At 41.1% G+C, this 14957-nt stretch overlaps 1 protein-coding gene across 5 annotated transcripts in view; it reads left to right on the forward strand.

Moving 5' to 3' along the window:
• The window catches only part of VCL (vinculin), an 81162-nt gene that overhangs the window by 27215 nt on the left and 38990 nt on the right, over positions 1 to 14957 (forward strand). For 4 of the 5 annotated variants that reach the window (XM_075935750.2, XM_075935751.2, XM_075935752.2 and 1 more), the window contains exons 3-5: positions 9415 to 9565; positions 11614 to 11722; positions 13080 to 13202. In XM_075935750.2, the coding sequence (XP_075791865.1) occupies positions 9415 to 9565; positions 11614 to 11722; positions 13080 to 13202 (383 nt within the window). Of the gene's footprint in view, positions 1 to 9414; positions 9566 to 11613; positions 11723 to 13079; positions 13203 to 13571; positions 13711 to 14957 lie in introns of those variants that run through there. The other variant, XM_075935754.2, reaches the window with a different exon arrangement.

Here is a 14957-nt window from a genome sequence, read left to right on the forward strand (position 1 = left end):
CAGGTCAGCAGACCAGGGAGACGGAGCAAAGCCGTGGAGGACTTGGGTGGTCCCGCCACTCCCGTCTCCCTGGTCTGCTGAGGGTGGGGAGGTACAGCTAATGCCCCCCCCAGCAGACCAGGCTTTTCTTGCCTACCCCTGGGGTAGAGCAGCTGGGGGCTGCCGGGTTGAATCAGGACTCCTGGGGCAGAGCAGCTGGGGTGCTGCTGGGTTGCTCCAGTAGCGCCGAGGAGCCGTGCTACTGGAGCAACCCAGCAGCACTCCAGCTGCTTTGCCCTAGGCGTCCCCAAGTCAGCCGCTGCTGAAACTGACCAGCAGCTGACTACAGGAAGCCCGAGGCAGAGTTGCTCTGCCCCAGGCTTCCTGGAATCATCCGCGGATCAGTTTTAGCAGCAGCTGACTTGGGGACGCCTGGGTTTCTTAAGTTGAATCTGTATGTAAGTCAGAACTGGCATCCAGATTCAGCTGCGGTTGAAACTGATCAGTTTCAGCAGCGGCTGACGCCAGTTCCGACTTACATACAGATTCAACTTAAGAACAAACCTACAGTCCCTATCTTGTACATAACCTGGGGACTGCCTGTAATAACAAAAGTTTATTCTAAATGAATTAATGTTTAACAGTTCTTTGACAGCTCTGGTGCTACAAGTCGACCAACCACAAAATAGATCTGATGCAGGTGATAGCAATGCAGTGTATGCTCCATCACCCTGTCTCATACCATCCTCTTTCTATTCATCCCCAGCCAGCTGATGTAACTCAACCTTGACTTGGAGGGACCGCTACTGGGGGCAATAAGATTAGTTCAGCATCCTTATCCATTCAGGCTTTAGTTTCTGTGAGACTGCCTGCAAGAGTGCAAATTAGCATTATCTGTCGTGTTGGCTTTGTGAAGCTTTCCTGTACGAGTGGGACTGAGACCAGCAAATTCAGTTGATATAGGTCACTTGGCAGCCATCACATGGTGACATCTTTCATTGTCTACTAAAATAATTCAAATCCAGACTAGTGACACCATAGTTTAAAAATCTGATCCTGTTACTTAATTGTCTCTGCCAACGGGGCCATAACTAGTATCTCATTTAAATCTCCTCTTGAGAAATCTGTTCATATTACTAGCTTTATTTTAGTAAAAAGGAGAAGTATTCTGAGAAGCAAAAAGGGGGTGAGTTGGAAACGCTGGGCAAGTAGCAGTGTGTGCATGTGCATCAATTAATTTCATTAAATCATAACAATGGCTAAAAGTATACTCTCAGCTTTTGTTATAGACTTCATTCTTTTGTAAGACCAAAAATGAAAGCTTGGTAACAGGTGTGCATGCTTAATTGACATACATGTCTGATGTTGACTCTTAGTGTGATACCTAAGATCTTCAGGCAATTAATTACTCTGCTACATTTGTGTTATTCCTGATGCTTACAGAATTTAAAGAATATAATGTTAGAACATAAATATTATAATTATAAATATGCAGACACTCAGAGAATCACCATTTTTGAGCAGCAGCGATATTCAGTATAACAAGTGCAAGTATCAGTTGTGAAATCTGGGTTATTTTCAGGGCTGTCGATCACAGTTAACACCTGTGAATAACTGAAAGCAAAACTGACACATCAATTTTTAATGTGTTAATTGCATATCTGTGGGTGGAACAAGAGGCATCAGTGGTGGTGCGGCGGGGAGGGGCTGTAGCAGCTTCTGACCTGGGGGAGGAGGTCCTGGTGCAGCCCTCCAAGCCCTGTGTCATGCTGAAGCCTATGCCCCAAGGGGAACCGAAAACCCAAGCAGGGCTGAAACCCAGAGCCCAGCCCTGCTCCTTTATTTGAAAATACAGAAAAAGCCAAAATAATTTCAATACTCTCCTTTAACAGTGCAATTCAAACTGCAGTTAATTATGATTCATTTTCTAAATTGCTTGACAGCCCTAGGTGTGTGTGTGGGAGGTTGGGGGGGGGGGGTTAAGTTACAAATCAGGTGTCACAAGTGCTATTTTATGTGGGTGGGTTATGAGCTGCTATTATCTTTTCACATGGCTAGCGTTGCCTTGCCACACTTACTCATGGTGGTGGAATAGAAGCCAGTGTTTTACAAAGATACTTAAGGAAAAGTCATTTAAATACATAAGTACTTACATGAGAACCATTTACTGAAAAATAATTAGTCTTTACTACTGCTGTGGTCTGGAATTTGCAGCAGAGAGGGCTCTTACATTTTTATTCTCTGTTAATTAAAAAAATGCTTTATCAGTGAAGTGACCTGACCTTTGCGTGACATGGCAAAATTGTAGAAACTTAAGACCTCCCCATAAATTGTGTTACTGTAATTTAAACCATGGTGAAAGCATGTTAGATACTTTAGAGAATGAAGAAATGCTCCTTGTCATGATGAGTTGCTTGTAGCTCTGTTTTAGTGTCTAACATACAATATCTTTCACTTGTTGAAAGATCATTAAGAAAATAAGGATAATCTTAAAGGTGTTAACTCTTTATCATAGTGCTAGGGATAATCATTCAGCTCATGTCAGGAAACTTGGTGCTTTTTTGTGGAAAATGTGTAGACACTTTTCCTTGGGTTGGGACCCTGTCAGGTTAGTGTGCCAACTGCTGAGAGTGATGTTTATGGACAGTTTAGAAAAACACTATGGGCAACCAACATTTTTTTATGAATGCTTTCTTGTGTAATACAAAGATGGCTCAAAAGGATAAAAGTGAAGATGGTTCAATGTTTTAATTCATACATCACAGCACTCCTGCCTCTCAGCTGAGCTGACACTTGTGGCATCTGAAACCCCAGCCTAGCTGGCAAACCGAGCCAGGCAGCAGGCAGGCTGCTCAGGGAAAAGTGTGAACCTGCAACACAGGTGGCTGAACCTGCAGCACATTGGCCAGGCAAGCAGACAAAATTCTATGTCTGTTACAGCCTCCCTGTCACCACTCCCTGGCCCAAATCATCCCACTCCGACCCTCCTCCTTCCCTGGGAGAGGATGCCCAGGATTCACTCACCTAGCTGAGACCTGGGACCATCCCGCTGTGACTTACTGGCGGGGAGGCTGCTACACCTGACCTGCTATACCTCATACCTTACCCAACCCCCCCGCCTACCCCAGTCGTAGGGATGGGGAGCCTGGGAAGAGTGTGTGCTTCATTGCATGCCCACCAAAAATTGCTTCTGTGCTGATGCTAGCGATAGCGAAGAAGAGTTCAAAGCCAAAGGCAGAGAAGCACAGTCATCGCAAGCTCACAGCAGGTCAGAGGAAACCCTCACCAGGAGATTCCTGGGGGACTCCTTAGCTCTACTGTAAATCATGGTGGGGTTTTTTAACCAATATCTAAATGATTTTATGGACAGGTCTAATTTTAGGGGTGTTTTTTTTTTTTCTGTTTTTTGTTTTTGTTTTTAGACTGTGAATGTACTGACGGTTGGCAAACCTGAGCCAGATGTATATTTGAGCTGGAGATGGGACTCACAGATGTCCTGCTCGGTTAGTTGTCAGGAATTCTCCTGGTGAATAAAATAGGTGGCAGACGTCCATCTTAGCTGGGATTGAATGGGGCATTTCATGATGTTCAACAGATCTGTCTTTCTGGAGGTGCCATGTTTTGCATGAGAGCCCAGCAGGTCATGACTTGTGAGGAGGAGTGAATTTCAGTGACTGCAAAAGAAGAGCCTTTGAATCCTGAGTCCTAGCTGATGGGTTCTTAAGTAATCAGTTTCATTTGGACAAAGAGTAGAATATTCAAAGGCTCCTAGCTTCCAAGATATTTTTGGAAATGCGATTTAGCAGCCTAAGTAATTTTAGATAAAACTTTCAAAAATAACCTGCTCTGATGTACGGTTTTGTTTCTACTTACTACCAGCGAATGTTTTGATTCCATTTTAGAGGTGGATAAAGAGATCAGTGGGTGTAACTGAAGTTTCACATGGGGTCCTTAGAGATGAGAACTGCTATAAAATGGTGTTTTAAGATTAACTCTTGCTATTATAATGAGCAACTTGCAATAAAAAACTTCAGAGTAGGTGCCTAAGGGAAATAAAGTTTGGTTATTTGAAGTCATGTTACAGAATATTAATTGGAAAATTTAAGCAAACATGCAAGTGAATGCAGAATTTCATTGGATCACTGTTTGGGTATGTATGTTTCCTATAGAACTACCAAAACCTGGAAAGGATTCAGAAGGTTCAGCTTACTTTCATGCAGCATTTTAATAAGGATTTGGAAACACTGAGGACTAACCTGGTATTCAACAAATGGATTTTCAATTTCTCAGTCTCGTGTCCTGCATGATTTTAGTTTTAAATAGCTGTTCAGTATGGGGTATTCTATTTAAAAATTTGAATAGCATTTTAAATGTATCACTATCTTTTTACAGCATATTGCAAATCCTGTCTACTAACTAGATGTCTGTTGGTCAACCTTACATTGTGTTCCTTGTGGTAAATGTCACTGTTCCTATAAATTGCAAGTGTACTTCGTACATTTGTGGAAACTAGTTTCTGAAGAAATGATTGATTGTCAAGAGCCCTTTAACATTTCTCTAATTATGACACAAGCTTGAAACTGCTCTAATGTCACTTATTCCAACAGAACGATGCAAATGTCATTGACTAATGAAATGTAATATAAAATAATTGTACCAGAAGGGAAGTACATCATAGCATAAAACATGAGAAAGATATATTGGCACACCTGCAGCAATTAAACTTTATCTTTAGCAACTGAGCTTTTGTGTGGCATTTAAAATTAAGGATTGGTGCTGGTGTTTAAAAATATAGATGTTTCGACACACATGGATCCAATTTCATTACAAGGCATCATGGTGTTCTGCTTAGGTCTAAAAACGAGTATTGAAATATATTTATATCTAATCTATCGCTTATAAATGTGGTGTTGCTGCTTGGTGTTACAGTAGAGGTGATCTGACAGTCTGGCAGTCAGCTTTCTAGAACTAAGTAGTTTTTCCATTTCAAATGATAGTCATTAGCATGCATTATTTATGTTAAAATGAACCAAAAAAATCCTCAGGCCCCTGAAAAATCGCCTTACTGTTAGCAGAGAAGTGTCGGAACATTTGTTTTCTTTACAGATTGTATAAATGGACACTAATATTGGTTGAGGGGAAACCGTTTTCAAAATCTTGCAGAAGAGAATAAAAACCGAAACACTAGATGTAAAATTCCCCCACCATTCATCCTCCTCCTCCCCCTGGATTAGTGTTAACAAAATTGTAGTATATAGTTGTCTTTTTAGTCCCTTAATCATTTTACTGGGTTGGAGTAAATAAACTCTAGGTTCATTACTTAACTATTTGTATGGAACTAAGCACAAAAAAGAGTTTCTAAACATTTTTTTTTATCCTTTATACCAATCCACAATCTGCTTCCCTTGAAGTTAAACTTGGCCCTAGTAGTTAAACTTGTTTAGATAATTATGGTTCCTCTATATCAGTTTGTCATTTTACAAAATAAGATATGAAATCATGTTTTATACCAATAATGAAAGTTAAAAGCTTTCTTTTCCCTGGTTGAATCTAATTAATTTTTTGTTCATTTTTTAAAAAACAAACTAAATATAGTGCCTGTTGGAGGGGAAAAAAAAGAAGGTAACTGCTGTGACTGTGGGTTTTTTCATGGTTTGCAATTTAAACTAATTTTTTTTTATTGAGCAATACATTATTTGATTCTTTTACAAAAATCACACTCCTGCAGGTGAGGCACATATTCTGAAGCACTATATTTTGAGAGGTAAATGTGTGGAAGTTTTCACTAACCTGGGCTTTATATGATTAAAACAGAAATCCATCTTTAAATCTTCTAAATGTTTTTTAAATTAAAATTATAATTCAGCTAAGACATTCCATTCCTTGGCTTAATCTTTAAGACATTTAAAGAGTTGTTACTTTTACATGAGCTGTTCACAAATGGGAAATACAGCTGTAGCTGCGTTGTGACTTCTATCCAAATGGCCATGAAATTCCTCTTTGCAAATTCAGCACTTTTGAGCTTGTGACTTTGAATTGGGTAGATAGGTGACCTGTTTAATGCCTTTCTTACTGTGTTTGAAAAGAAGAAATATAATGTAGCTTTAACTGTTTTCAGCAGAAGGAAACTAACTTTAGTGAAGTATGTATCGCTTGAAGCTACAACTACTTCTTACGTAGTAAAGACCAGATTGTTCCTGTTTTCTGACTCTTGCTGGTCTTAATGGATTTTCTTATTCAATTCTGGGTATTATCCCCTAATGAGCTGACCAGATGCTTCACTGAAGACTGCGTCTTATGATAAGGTCTGTTCGCTGGCCTGTTTGTCATCCAGTGATTCCCCTGAGTAGACTCAATCTTGTATTGTTCTGACAGTTTTTTTCAAGCATTGTATGTTTTATTACTCAGTGTGGTCAGGAATATAGGACGGATAAGTCTACTTTCAATGATCTCATTGCACTTAGCACTGTGTCTAGATGCTTATCAGGAGGAACTCTGGTCAGCATGAAGAGAGTAAGGTAAAATGTTCTTAGGGTAATAAATGTTGGTTAGTCTCAGGACTGGCGTAGTAAGTATTTGATGTCCGACTGAAATTTATTCAGGGATATTTTACAATTTAAATTGGTGGATGACACTAACATCAGCATAAGGAGGATCTGTGTACTGGGCTGTAACTATCCCTATGGGGGAGGAGTCCAAAAAATGGAGGGAAACCCACAAGTAGCATTATCAGTATTGTATTGCCAAGAAGGTCATATATCTGAATTTGTATCTGTTACAAGGCTGGGAATGATTTACCCAGACAGCTAAAAATGTGTCTCAATGCTTTGAAGCTTTGAAACTTTTTATCACACCCCAGAAGGGCATAGTTGGGGAGCATAAACCTTGTAATCTTGATTATCCTGGCCCTTCCCTTTGTGAGTTTCCAACACAGAAAGGATCTCTTGTTCAAATACTTGTCCAAGTGTACACTACCACTGGTACATGGGCAATTCATGTATTCCATTTTGTACTCCTGTGACTGGCCAGACAGCAATACGACAGGTCATGCGTGTTGTTCTTAATAAGGTGACCCCTGCATTAAGTATAAACCCAGTATACTCCCCACCCACTTCCTTGTGTAACACAAGCATGAGAAATCATGCATTTTTATTTAAGGGACACAAGGAAGCAGGAACACACAAGGAGAGTTCAGTGTGGGAGCTTGGGGGAGGGAGAGAAGAGAAGGGAAAGTGGCGTATTTCAGGCCCCCCGTTCAGCAATCGCACAGGCATAAGAATGACAGCCTTTTGTCCCAGGACACCTCCCTGGGGGTGGAGTGTGAAGCTGCCCTTGACTCCTCCCTCCCCCTAGTTCTAGGGCACCAGGGAGAGGACGCTAGGGAATGTGGTGAGGCGGGGATGTGGGTTGCATGGGACAAAGGGGGGTGCCTGTGCATCTCCTGTGAGTTTACCAGATGCTTCATCAGCTCTGCCGTGATCCTCAAGATGTCCTCCTGTTTCTTCACTTCACGTTCCCTGCTCGCACTCCGCTCGCATCTCCTGCAGCAGCGTTTTCTTCCATTCAGTTAACTGTGCCCTTTCCAAGTGTGCTGATTGCATTTGCTCATTGAACATGTCATCCCTCCGACATTTTCGCCTTTGGATCTGTGCTAGCTGAACAGCTGGAGGAACCAGACCTAAAATTCAAAGTTTCTCAGGGCTTTTTCCTGTGCCCCTGGAGAGAAGCAGAGTTGAAAGTCCTGGCCTGAGCGGTCACAGCGGAGCACTGTGGGATATCACTTGGAGACAAAGGACATCAACTTTCACAGCGCTGTGTCTGCACTACCCCAACGCTGCCCATGCAAGGCTGAATTTCTTGTTACTCCTTGTGAAGAGCAGAAATACAGAATTCAACTTGAACGGCCCTTAAAGTCGACTGAACTGGCTTGTTGGTGTGGACTCATTGTTTATAGTGTAGACCAGGCTTTAGAGCACCACTTCAAATGTTTGCTCTATGAATGCTCAGAGAAATGTGAACATAAGATATGAATACTGTTTGATCAATGAGTTAAACTTCTTGGCAAAATGCTTCACTGATTGCTAGTGTTGGAGCAACTACTTGCTAGCTTATGTGCTGGGATGCTATCGGGATATGAGGGGCCATATTAACAGTTGAGTAGTTTTGAACTTCTGTATTAAAGCTTTGAAATCTGGCTGCGAAGCAAGCTTTTGCTTTACTACAAGCAAGTTTCTGAGTGACATGTTCAAAGAGGATAGCATTTGCGAAAAATGAAAAAAATTAACTGATGCAAGGTTAACACCTTCATTCAAAATAGTTTTCTTGAGTGCTGCATTTAAAGTAGCTGGACTGAATTAACTTGGTTTTAAAACTCATTGGCTACGTCTATACTGCGCTCAATTGCTCAAGAAAAGATGCAAATGAGCTGAAGCTGTGAATATCGCTGCACCTCATTTGCATGCGTAATGAGCTACCATTTTTGCGCAAGGGGCTTTTGCGCAAAAAACCCCTCTTGCGCAAGAGCCGTTCTACCTGGGAAAAAAGTGTCCGAACAGCTCTTGCACAAGAGGGTTTTTTTTTTTTTGTGTGCAAAATGGTGGCTCATTAAGTATGCATATGAGGTGCAATGATATTCATTGCTTTGCCTCATTTGCATATTTTCTTGCTCAGGAGCGCTCAGTATAGACGGAGCTATTGTGGTGTTCAGTTAAAGGGTCACCATAACACTCAGACCTTCTGTATTTGCAACCTTCTCTATTGGTAGTTGAGAGATCTTGCATTTGAATTGCCTAACTTGTTAGCAGATCTTTTGCCTATTTACATGATATTCATATACTTGAGTAATGATATATATTAAAGAGCTGGAAAGTTTCTTCATTAACAAATGAGGATCTGCAGAGACTCAATAACAAAAGGACGGTATCTAAACTTACAGCTATGACTTATTGCTTTGCCCATAGACATCAATAGGATGTAATACAAGTGCCAGGATGTTGCACAGTGATTAATTTGATTCTATGATCTTGGAAAAACTGTCCCTCTACCCGGCCTCCTCGTTTGTTGGAATTAAAATGGTGTTTTGTGTCCTGTTAGTGTCTGTAGCCTGTGGCCTCAGTGTGGTTGAATTTCATATGTCTGTTGGCACTTGGAGCATTCCTGTCATCAGTATTTTGCCTGAGATTGGTAAGACTCCAAACAAAGAACTGCATCTTGCTCTAAAGACAATGGCTGACTTCATCATCAGTAATGTGTAAATATTTAGATTCACACGTTCAAACCATAAATGGGCTTTGGTTTGTTGGAATGGATAAACAGTTTGCTTGCTGTGTTTGGATAGTTACAAATAATGAGATTTCAACTCCCCACAAGTGGATGCATCTGTTTACTTCCTGGCAGTTATGCTAAGTATTAATGGCTGTATCTTGTTGCACACAGAGTGGAGAACGCCTGCACTAAACTCGTCCAAGCAGCCCAGATGTTGCAAGCAGATCCTTATTCAGTTCCTGCTCGTGATTATCTCATTGATGGCTCTAGAGGCATCCTTTCTGGAACATCAGACTTGCTTCTGACATTTGATGAGGCTGAGGTAGGTGTCCTGGTACCTGTAACATCAGCTTCTATCAGTCTGCATCGTATTATCTCATATGCCCACTTAATTTACATTTGCTAATTTACAGCACTTCACTAAATTAATTGTCTGTGACAAGGACTCTGGGTAGGTTGGAAGTATTCTTTCTGCCTATCTTCCTGCCAAGAAAAGCCTTTTCATGCTGCCTTGTTACTTATAGGTTTTTGTGGACTTCTTAATTCCTCTCCCTCTGCATGGAACCCAGGACCTCATGTAATCCCATAGATGCAAGGAGAGAGTGAGGCTTCTGCTTCATCTTGTGAATGTTTTTGTATATGGTGTCAGTAATGGAAACAATTGGGTTGCTTCACTTTTGTGATCAGATTTCCCCTTCTTAGGAATATAGTATCTCCCGTTTTCTAGTGACAAGCATCGTGCCTTTAAGAGGAAGTTAAATCACTATAAACAATATGTATCCTATTTGGTTAAGGAAAAATTGCTGCTGCTTACAATGTTTACCCGTATCCTACCTTTTGGCCTGCAAAGTCTCCCTTTGCTTTCCTTCCCATGGTATGTGAGCACTCCAGCGCCAGTGTTGCTGCTTCATTGTTAACACACTGATTACTGAAACTGTCATGATAGTGCTTGGAATTACAATGTGGCACTAGTGATGGTACGCATTCTTGCAAGTGATTAGAATCGGGACCACAAAGAACTATGGGCATGCTCACCTTAAAGTATTTATGCTATTTGAACTATATAGCCACTGTTTAAGAAGAGAATGCAGTGGTTTTAAAGTTAAACTTTTCTAAAACCTCTCAGCCTCAGCTGTGATGTACTAAAGTCAACAAGAGACATGTATTTAATTCAGGCTTTGATTTTCATAAATGGAGCATGTGCCCAACCACTCCTTTTCGCATCTTTCAAGAGAGCCCTTCTTTGAATGTTGGATTACCTAACTTGGGCTAAGTGTACATAGACACTCCACAGTGCTGTAATTTTCTGGATCAGGGGTGTGAAAAAACTATCCCCGTCCAGTGCAGCAAGTTACAGCGCTGTAAAGCGCCAGTGTGAACCAGGCTACACCTACTCCCCTTGTGGAGGTGGTTTACATAGAATGCTGGGAGAGCTCTCTCCCAGCACTTGTACCATGGTCACACTTTGAGTTTAAAGTAAATTTAAGTGTAGACAGAGCCTTCGTTTTAGCGATAGTTGTGAGCTACATGTTAGAAGCATAATTTCAGACTTGTCAGCACTTGGAGTTTGATTTGAATCCATCACAAGCAGTACTTTCCAAGTTACATCCTTAAAACAAGATTGCATGGTGCCATGGGATCTGTCTGTTTTGCCATGCTCTGATGCATGTGGTGGAAGAATTGAAGAGGCAACATTTATACACATTGGTCTGAATCTTGTAAAAAGTAGTTATACCCCAGATACGGATGAATAGAGTATTAAGACAAAGTGTACAGAATCTATAGTGAAGTAAAAGGAGATGAAGTCTTTCTTTTCAAATGTGCATTGTTTTTTTGGAAGACTCAAGAAATTGGTTCTCCTCTTTAAAAAGGGATATTGAATAATATGTTCTACATGTACAAATCTGTTGCAAAAAATGGATTACCTTTCATAGCTAGACTTTGTAGTATATAGTTTGGTTTCAGTGTGTGGGTTTTTTTTGTGTTTTTTTTTTAAACCAGTTGAGAATAGCAATAATAAACCTGAACCTATACTGTCTTCAGACTGGCATTTTTTCTCTAGTGCCATAATAGTTAAATACACTTCCTCACCGTTAAATACACTTCTTCACCATTTTACTACTTCTTCCCTGGTATCCCTTGTCTTCATACAGTTGGAAAATATTAAAGCAGGTTTTGTGTTTAAATACAGATATGTTAACTTTGGCTACTGAAGCTTTCTTGAGTGAGTAACTTATTCAACAGTCCACCATAATTTTCTATAAATTATGCTACCAAATGCGCTACTTTTTCTGTTTCAGTAACAAACAATCATTTCTAATTTATTGTATTATAGCTTGAGCTAATAAATGCTGGAATTTTTTTTCCTAGGTCCGTAAAATCATCCGTGTCTGCAAAGGAATTTTGGAATACCTCACTGTGGCAGAGGTGGTAGAGACTATGGAGGATTTGGTGACATACACAAAGAATCTGGGGCCAGGTAAGACCTTTCCAATCCTCTGTGAATAAATTCTTGCAAGAAATTTTATAGTCTCAGTAGTTCAGAGGCAACATCTTGGAGAAAGCTACAGCTGGTGCTTTGAAAACAACTAGCGGCCACCTGCTTTTTACCTTTCTGCTTGACAAGTGTGTGTGTGTGTGTGTGTGTGTGTGTGTGTGGTAGTTCTAGTTTGAAAAATTGTTCAGTGTGACTTAATTGACCAGTGTTTGCATATTCTGATATGAATAAACCTAGAGAAGGTTAATTGCATGTTCTATAATGTCTTTTATTTTGAAGGAGTAATGTACTAAGCTGATGTACAGCAAAAATACAACATAAAATACAGTTTTGGAAGCTGTGCACTCACTGACACCAAGCTGAATCCCATTTGTTGAAATAGTTCTGATGATTAAGATTAGGGATGTGAATGTGCACTTGTGTACACGGTTAACTGATGACCCTGAGTTTATCGGTTAACCCTCAGTTCATGCAGTGCCCCCACCTGCTGCCTCTGTACCAGAGGCAGAAGGCAGGGGGAGCTGGGAACCTCTGATACAGAGGCAGCAGCGTGGAAGTGTGTGGGGGGATGCGGCTCTGTGGAGCCGGGGGGAGGAGGCAGGAGCCAGCTTTTAAGGTGGCTCTACACACATACCAGCATCCTCCCCCTTGTGCTGCCTCTGATACAGAGGCGGGGGATGGGGGGCAGGCAGGAGCTGGTGCTGGTGTTCATGGGGATAGAGAGACAGCAGTGCGGGGTGGCAGCCGGCTCCCCGGGAGCTGGTGCACACTGGAAGCCAGCTTTTAAGATGGCTCCTAGCGTGCGCCAGCTCCTGCCTGCAGCCACGCTGCTGACTCTGATACAGAGCCAACAGCACAGATCAATGGTGCTGTGATTGCCAGAGGCGCAGGTAAACAAAGCATCTCATGGCCAGCTAGTGGCTTTCCTTTACAAACCTTGACCCAGAGTTTGAAAACCCCTGCTCTAAATTACCCTGTCATGCATTGCTGAGCTGAACAATTTCTCTGACGCAGGCTATTCATTATGTTTTTATTTGTATAGCTCTTTTCTTAAAGTTCATAATAAATAAATTTCAAAATGATGAGACCTATATTCTATCTTGAATTAACAACTAGAAACTGGATCTGTGGTTTCCCTGAAACTACTGAAATATTGTTTATTGAAAAGTAGGTGATATTAAACTTCTTCAGTGGGATCATAACTCATTATATGTTTGCACTCTTGTCTGGAAAGCTAAACAAATAACTGAGCCTAGACATGCTTTATAAAATGTTCATAAATCTGGGGAAACTCAATATATAAACAGTGTTATCACTCGAACTTCATTGTACGACCTAGGAATGACAAAGATGGCCAAAATGATTGATGAAAGACAGCAGGAATTGACTCATCAGGAACACAGAGTGATGCTGGTAAACTCCATGAACACAGTGAAGGAGCTGTTGCCAGTCCTTATTTCAGGTAGCTTCTGCTGTATTATTAGATGCAAATACATTATTTGAATTTGGATACATGTGTGTAATAGTCATTAAAAATAGAAGCTTTAATATGCTTCTTGGGCTGAGTACAAATAAATGTTTGGCTGATTTACATGAAGCTGAGCAGGGGATAACAAGTTGTCATTGTAAGTCCATACCTTAGGTATTTCCTATTTTAAAGTTTTATGCATCTCCGACTTAACATGAGCTACATAAACTAATACTATTTATACCAAATATATTTGTGTCCTGCAAGCTTGTCACAGTGTACGGGATTGAGTATTTTTAAATGGCAGTTTACATGTGTGCATTCGTAAGGATAAACTCTCCTATGGTTGTCCTGGTTTTTCAGTGTCTGTTCGTAACTTATCAGAGGGGTAGCCGTGTTAGTCTGGATCTGCAAAAGCGACGAGTCCTGTGGCACCTTATAGACTAACAGATGTATTGGAGCACAAGCTTTCATGGGCAAAGACCCACTTCGTCAGATGCACGTTCGTAACTTGTCTCACATTAATACAAACTAGTTGACAGCATGGCAGGATTAAGGGAAAGGATCCAAAAAATAAATGAGGGGGGAAGGCCATTGAAAAGTATATCATAAACGGGGCACACATCTGCTGTATTTCTCACCCTTTTCTCTGGCATAGTATGAGGCATTTTATCCCACAGATGGGCAAGAAGAGGGAAACGCTTAATAGCTGAAGATTTTTCCAGGCGCAGAACTGCCAATCCAACAGCTGAAATTGCTTATACATTAAGCAAAATTCGTGATGTGAGCCAGAGGGAGGCCAAATACCCTCCCCAAGACAAGGATAAAAGTGGGGTTGGGGGAGAGGGAGGCACATCTGGGTATGTCAGGGTTTTCTCACTTATGAACATACTCACACCCCTCCCTAGTGCAGAGCTGGGTTTTGCAGAGGAGAATAGGCAGTTGAGTACATTAAAGTATTGCTTTTATTTTAGGGACTTGACCACAAAATGAAATAGAAAATGGATCTGATAGTAGCTTCTTGCTGCAGAGTGAGTTTCACCTTGTCCATCATAAAGCACATTTAAACACATTACCTACTTGGAGGGCCAAGCTGCAGCTGTCAGCAATGTTACAGATTAGAACAGAGGAGGGAAGCTTTTGGACAAAGCTATGTAGGAAAGATGCACAGAACTGGCCTGCAACTGGTCCATGTGTATTTCCTTTTAAAGACTTTCTTTTGTCCTGCCTTTGATTTTTTTTTTTTAGGTGAATTTACTGACAAAGAGCCACTCAGATTTTGGCCTCTTTCTCCAGAAGAATTTACAGCAGTGATAATGCTCTGCCAACATGCCTTCGTCTTAGTCTGTGGAACTGACTCCAAGGGGCTGGGTGTTTAAACAGGACCAAACCAGAGTCGAAGCTTGATTCTAGCATGACTTTGTTTTTTTGGGAGGCAAGATAAACCAACGTGTAATACACATGGCCGTGTCTGCATGTCAGGGCAGTGCTTAAATACAGTGATGTTTGTGATGCAGTTGGGTTATTTAAATTACTGTTGCCCTAGGGTGGATTTTAACTGGCAAGGTGGAATAGCCTCTGTATTTTTGTTGAATATATGGTACGTTGATGTAAAAAACAGTGGGAGAACTTTCATTCCTGTTGCAACGAGAGATGGGTTTTTTTTTTTTTCACCACTAGTCTAAGAATGGGACAGGTGTGTAATCATGGCAGAGCCTGCTTGAAAACCAACATGGCTGAATGCATCCA

This window comes from Pelodiscus sinensis, chromosome 8 (genome assembly GCF_052426305.1).
Source record: "Pelodiscus sinensis isolate ZL-2025 chromosome 8, ASM5242630v1, whole genome shotgun sequence".
NCBI classification, from domain to species: domain Eukaryota; kingdom Metazoa; phylum Chordata; order Testudines; family Trionychidae; genus Pelodiscus; species Pelodiscus sinensis.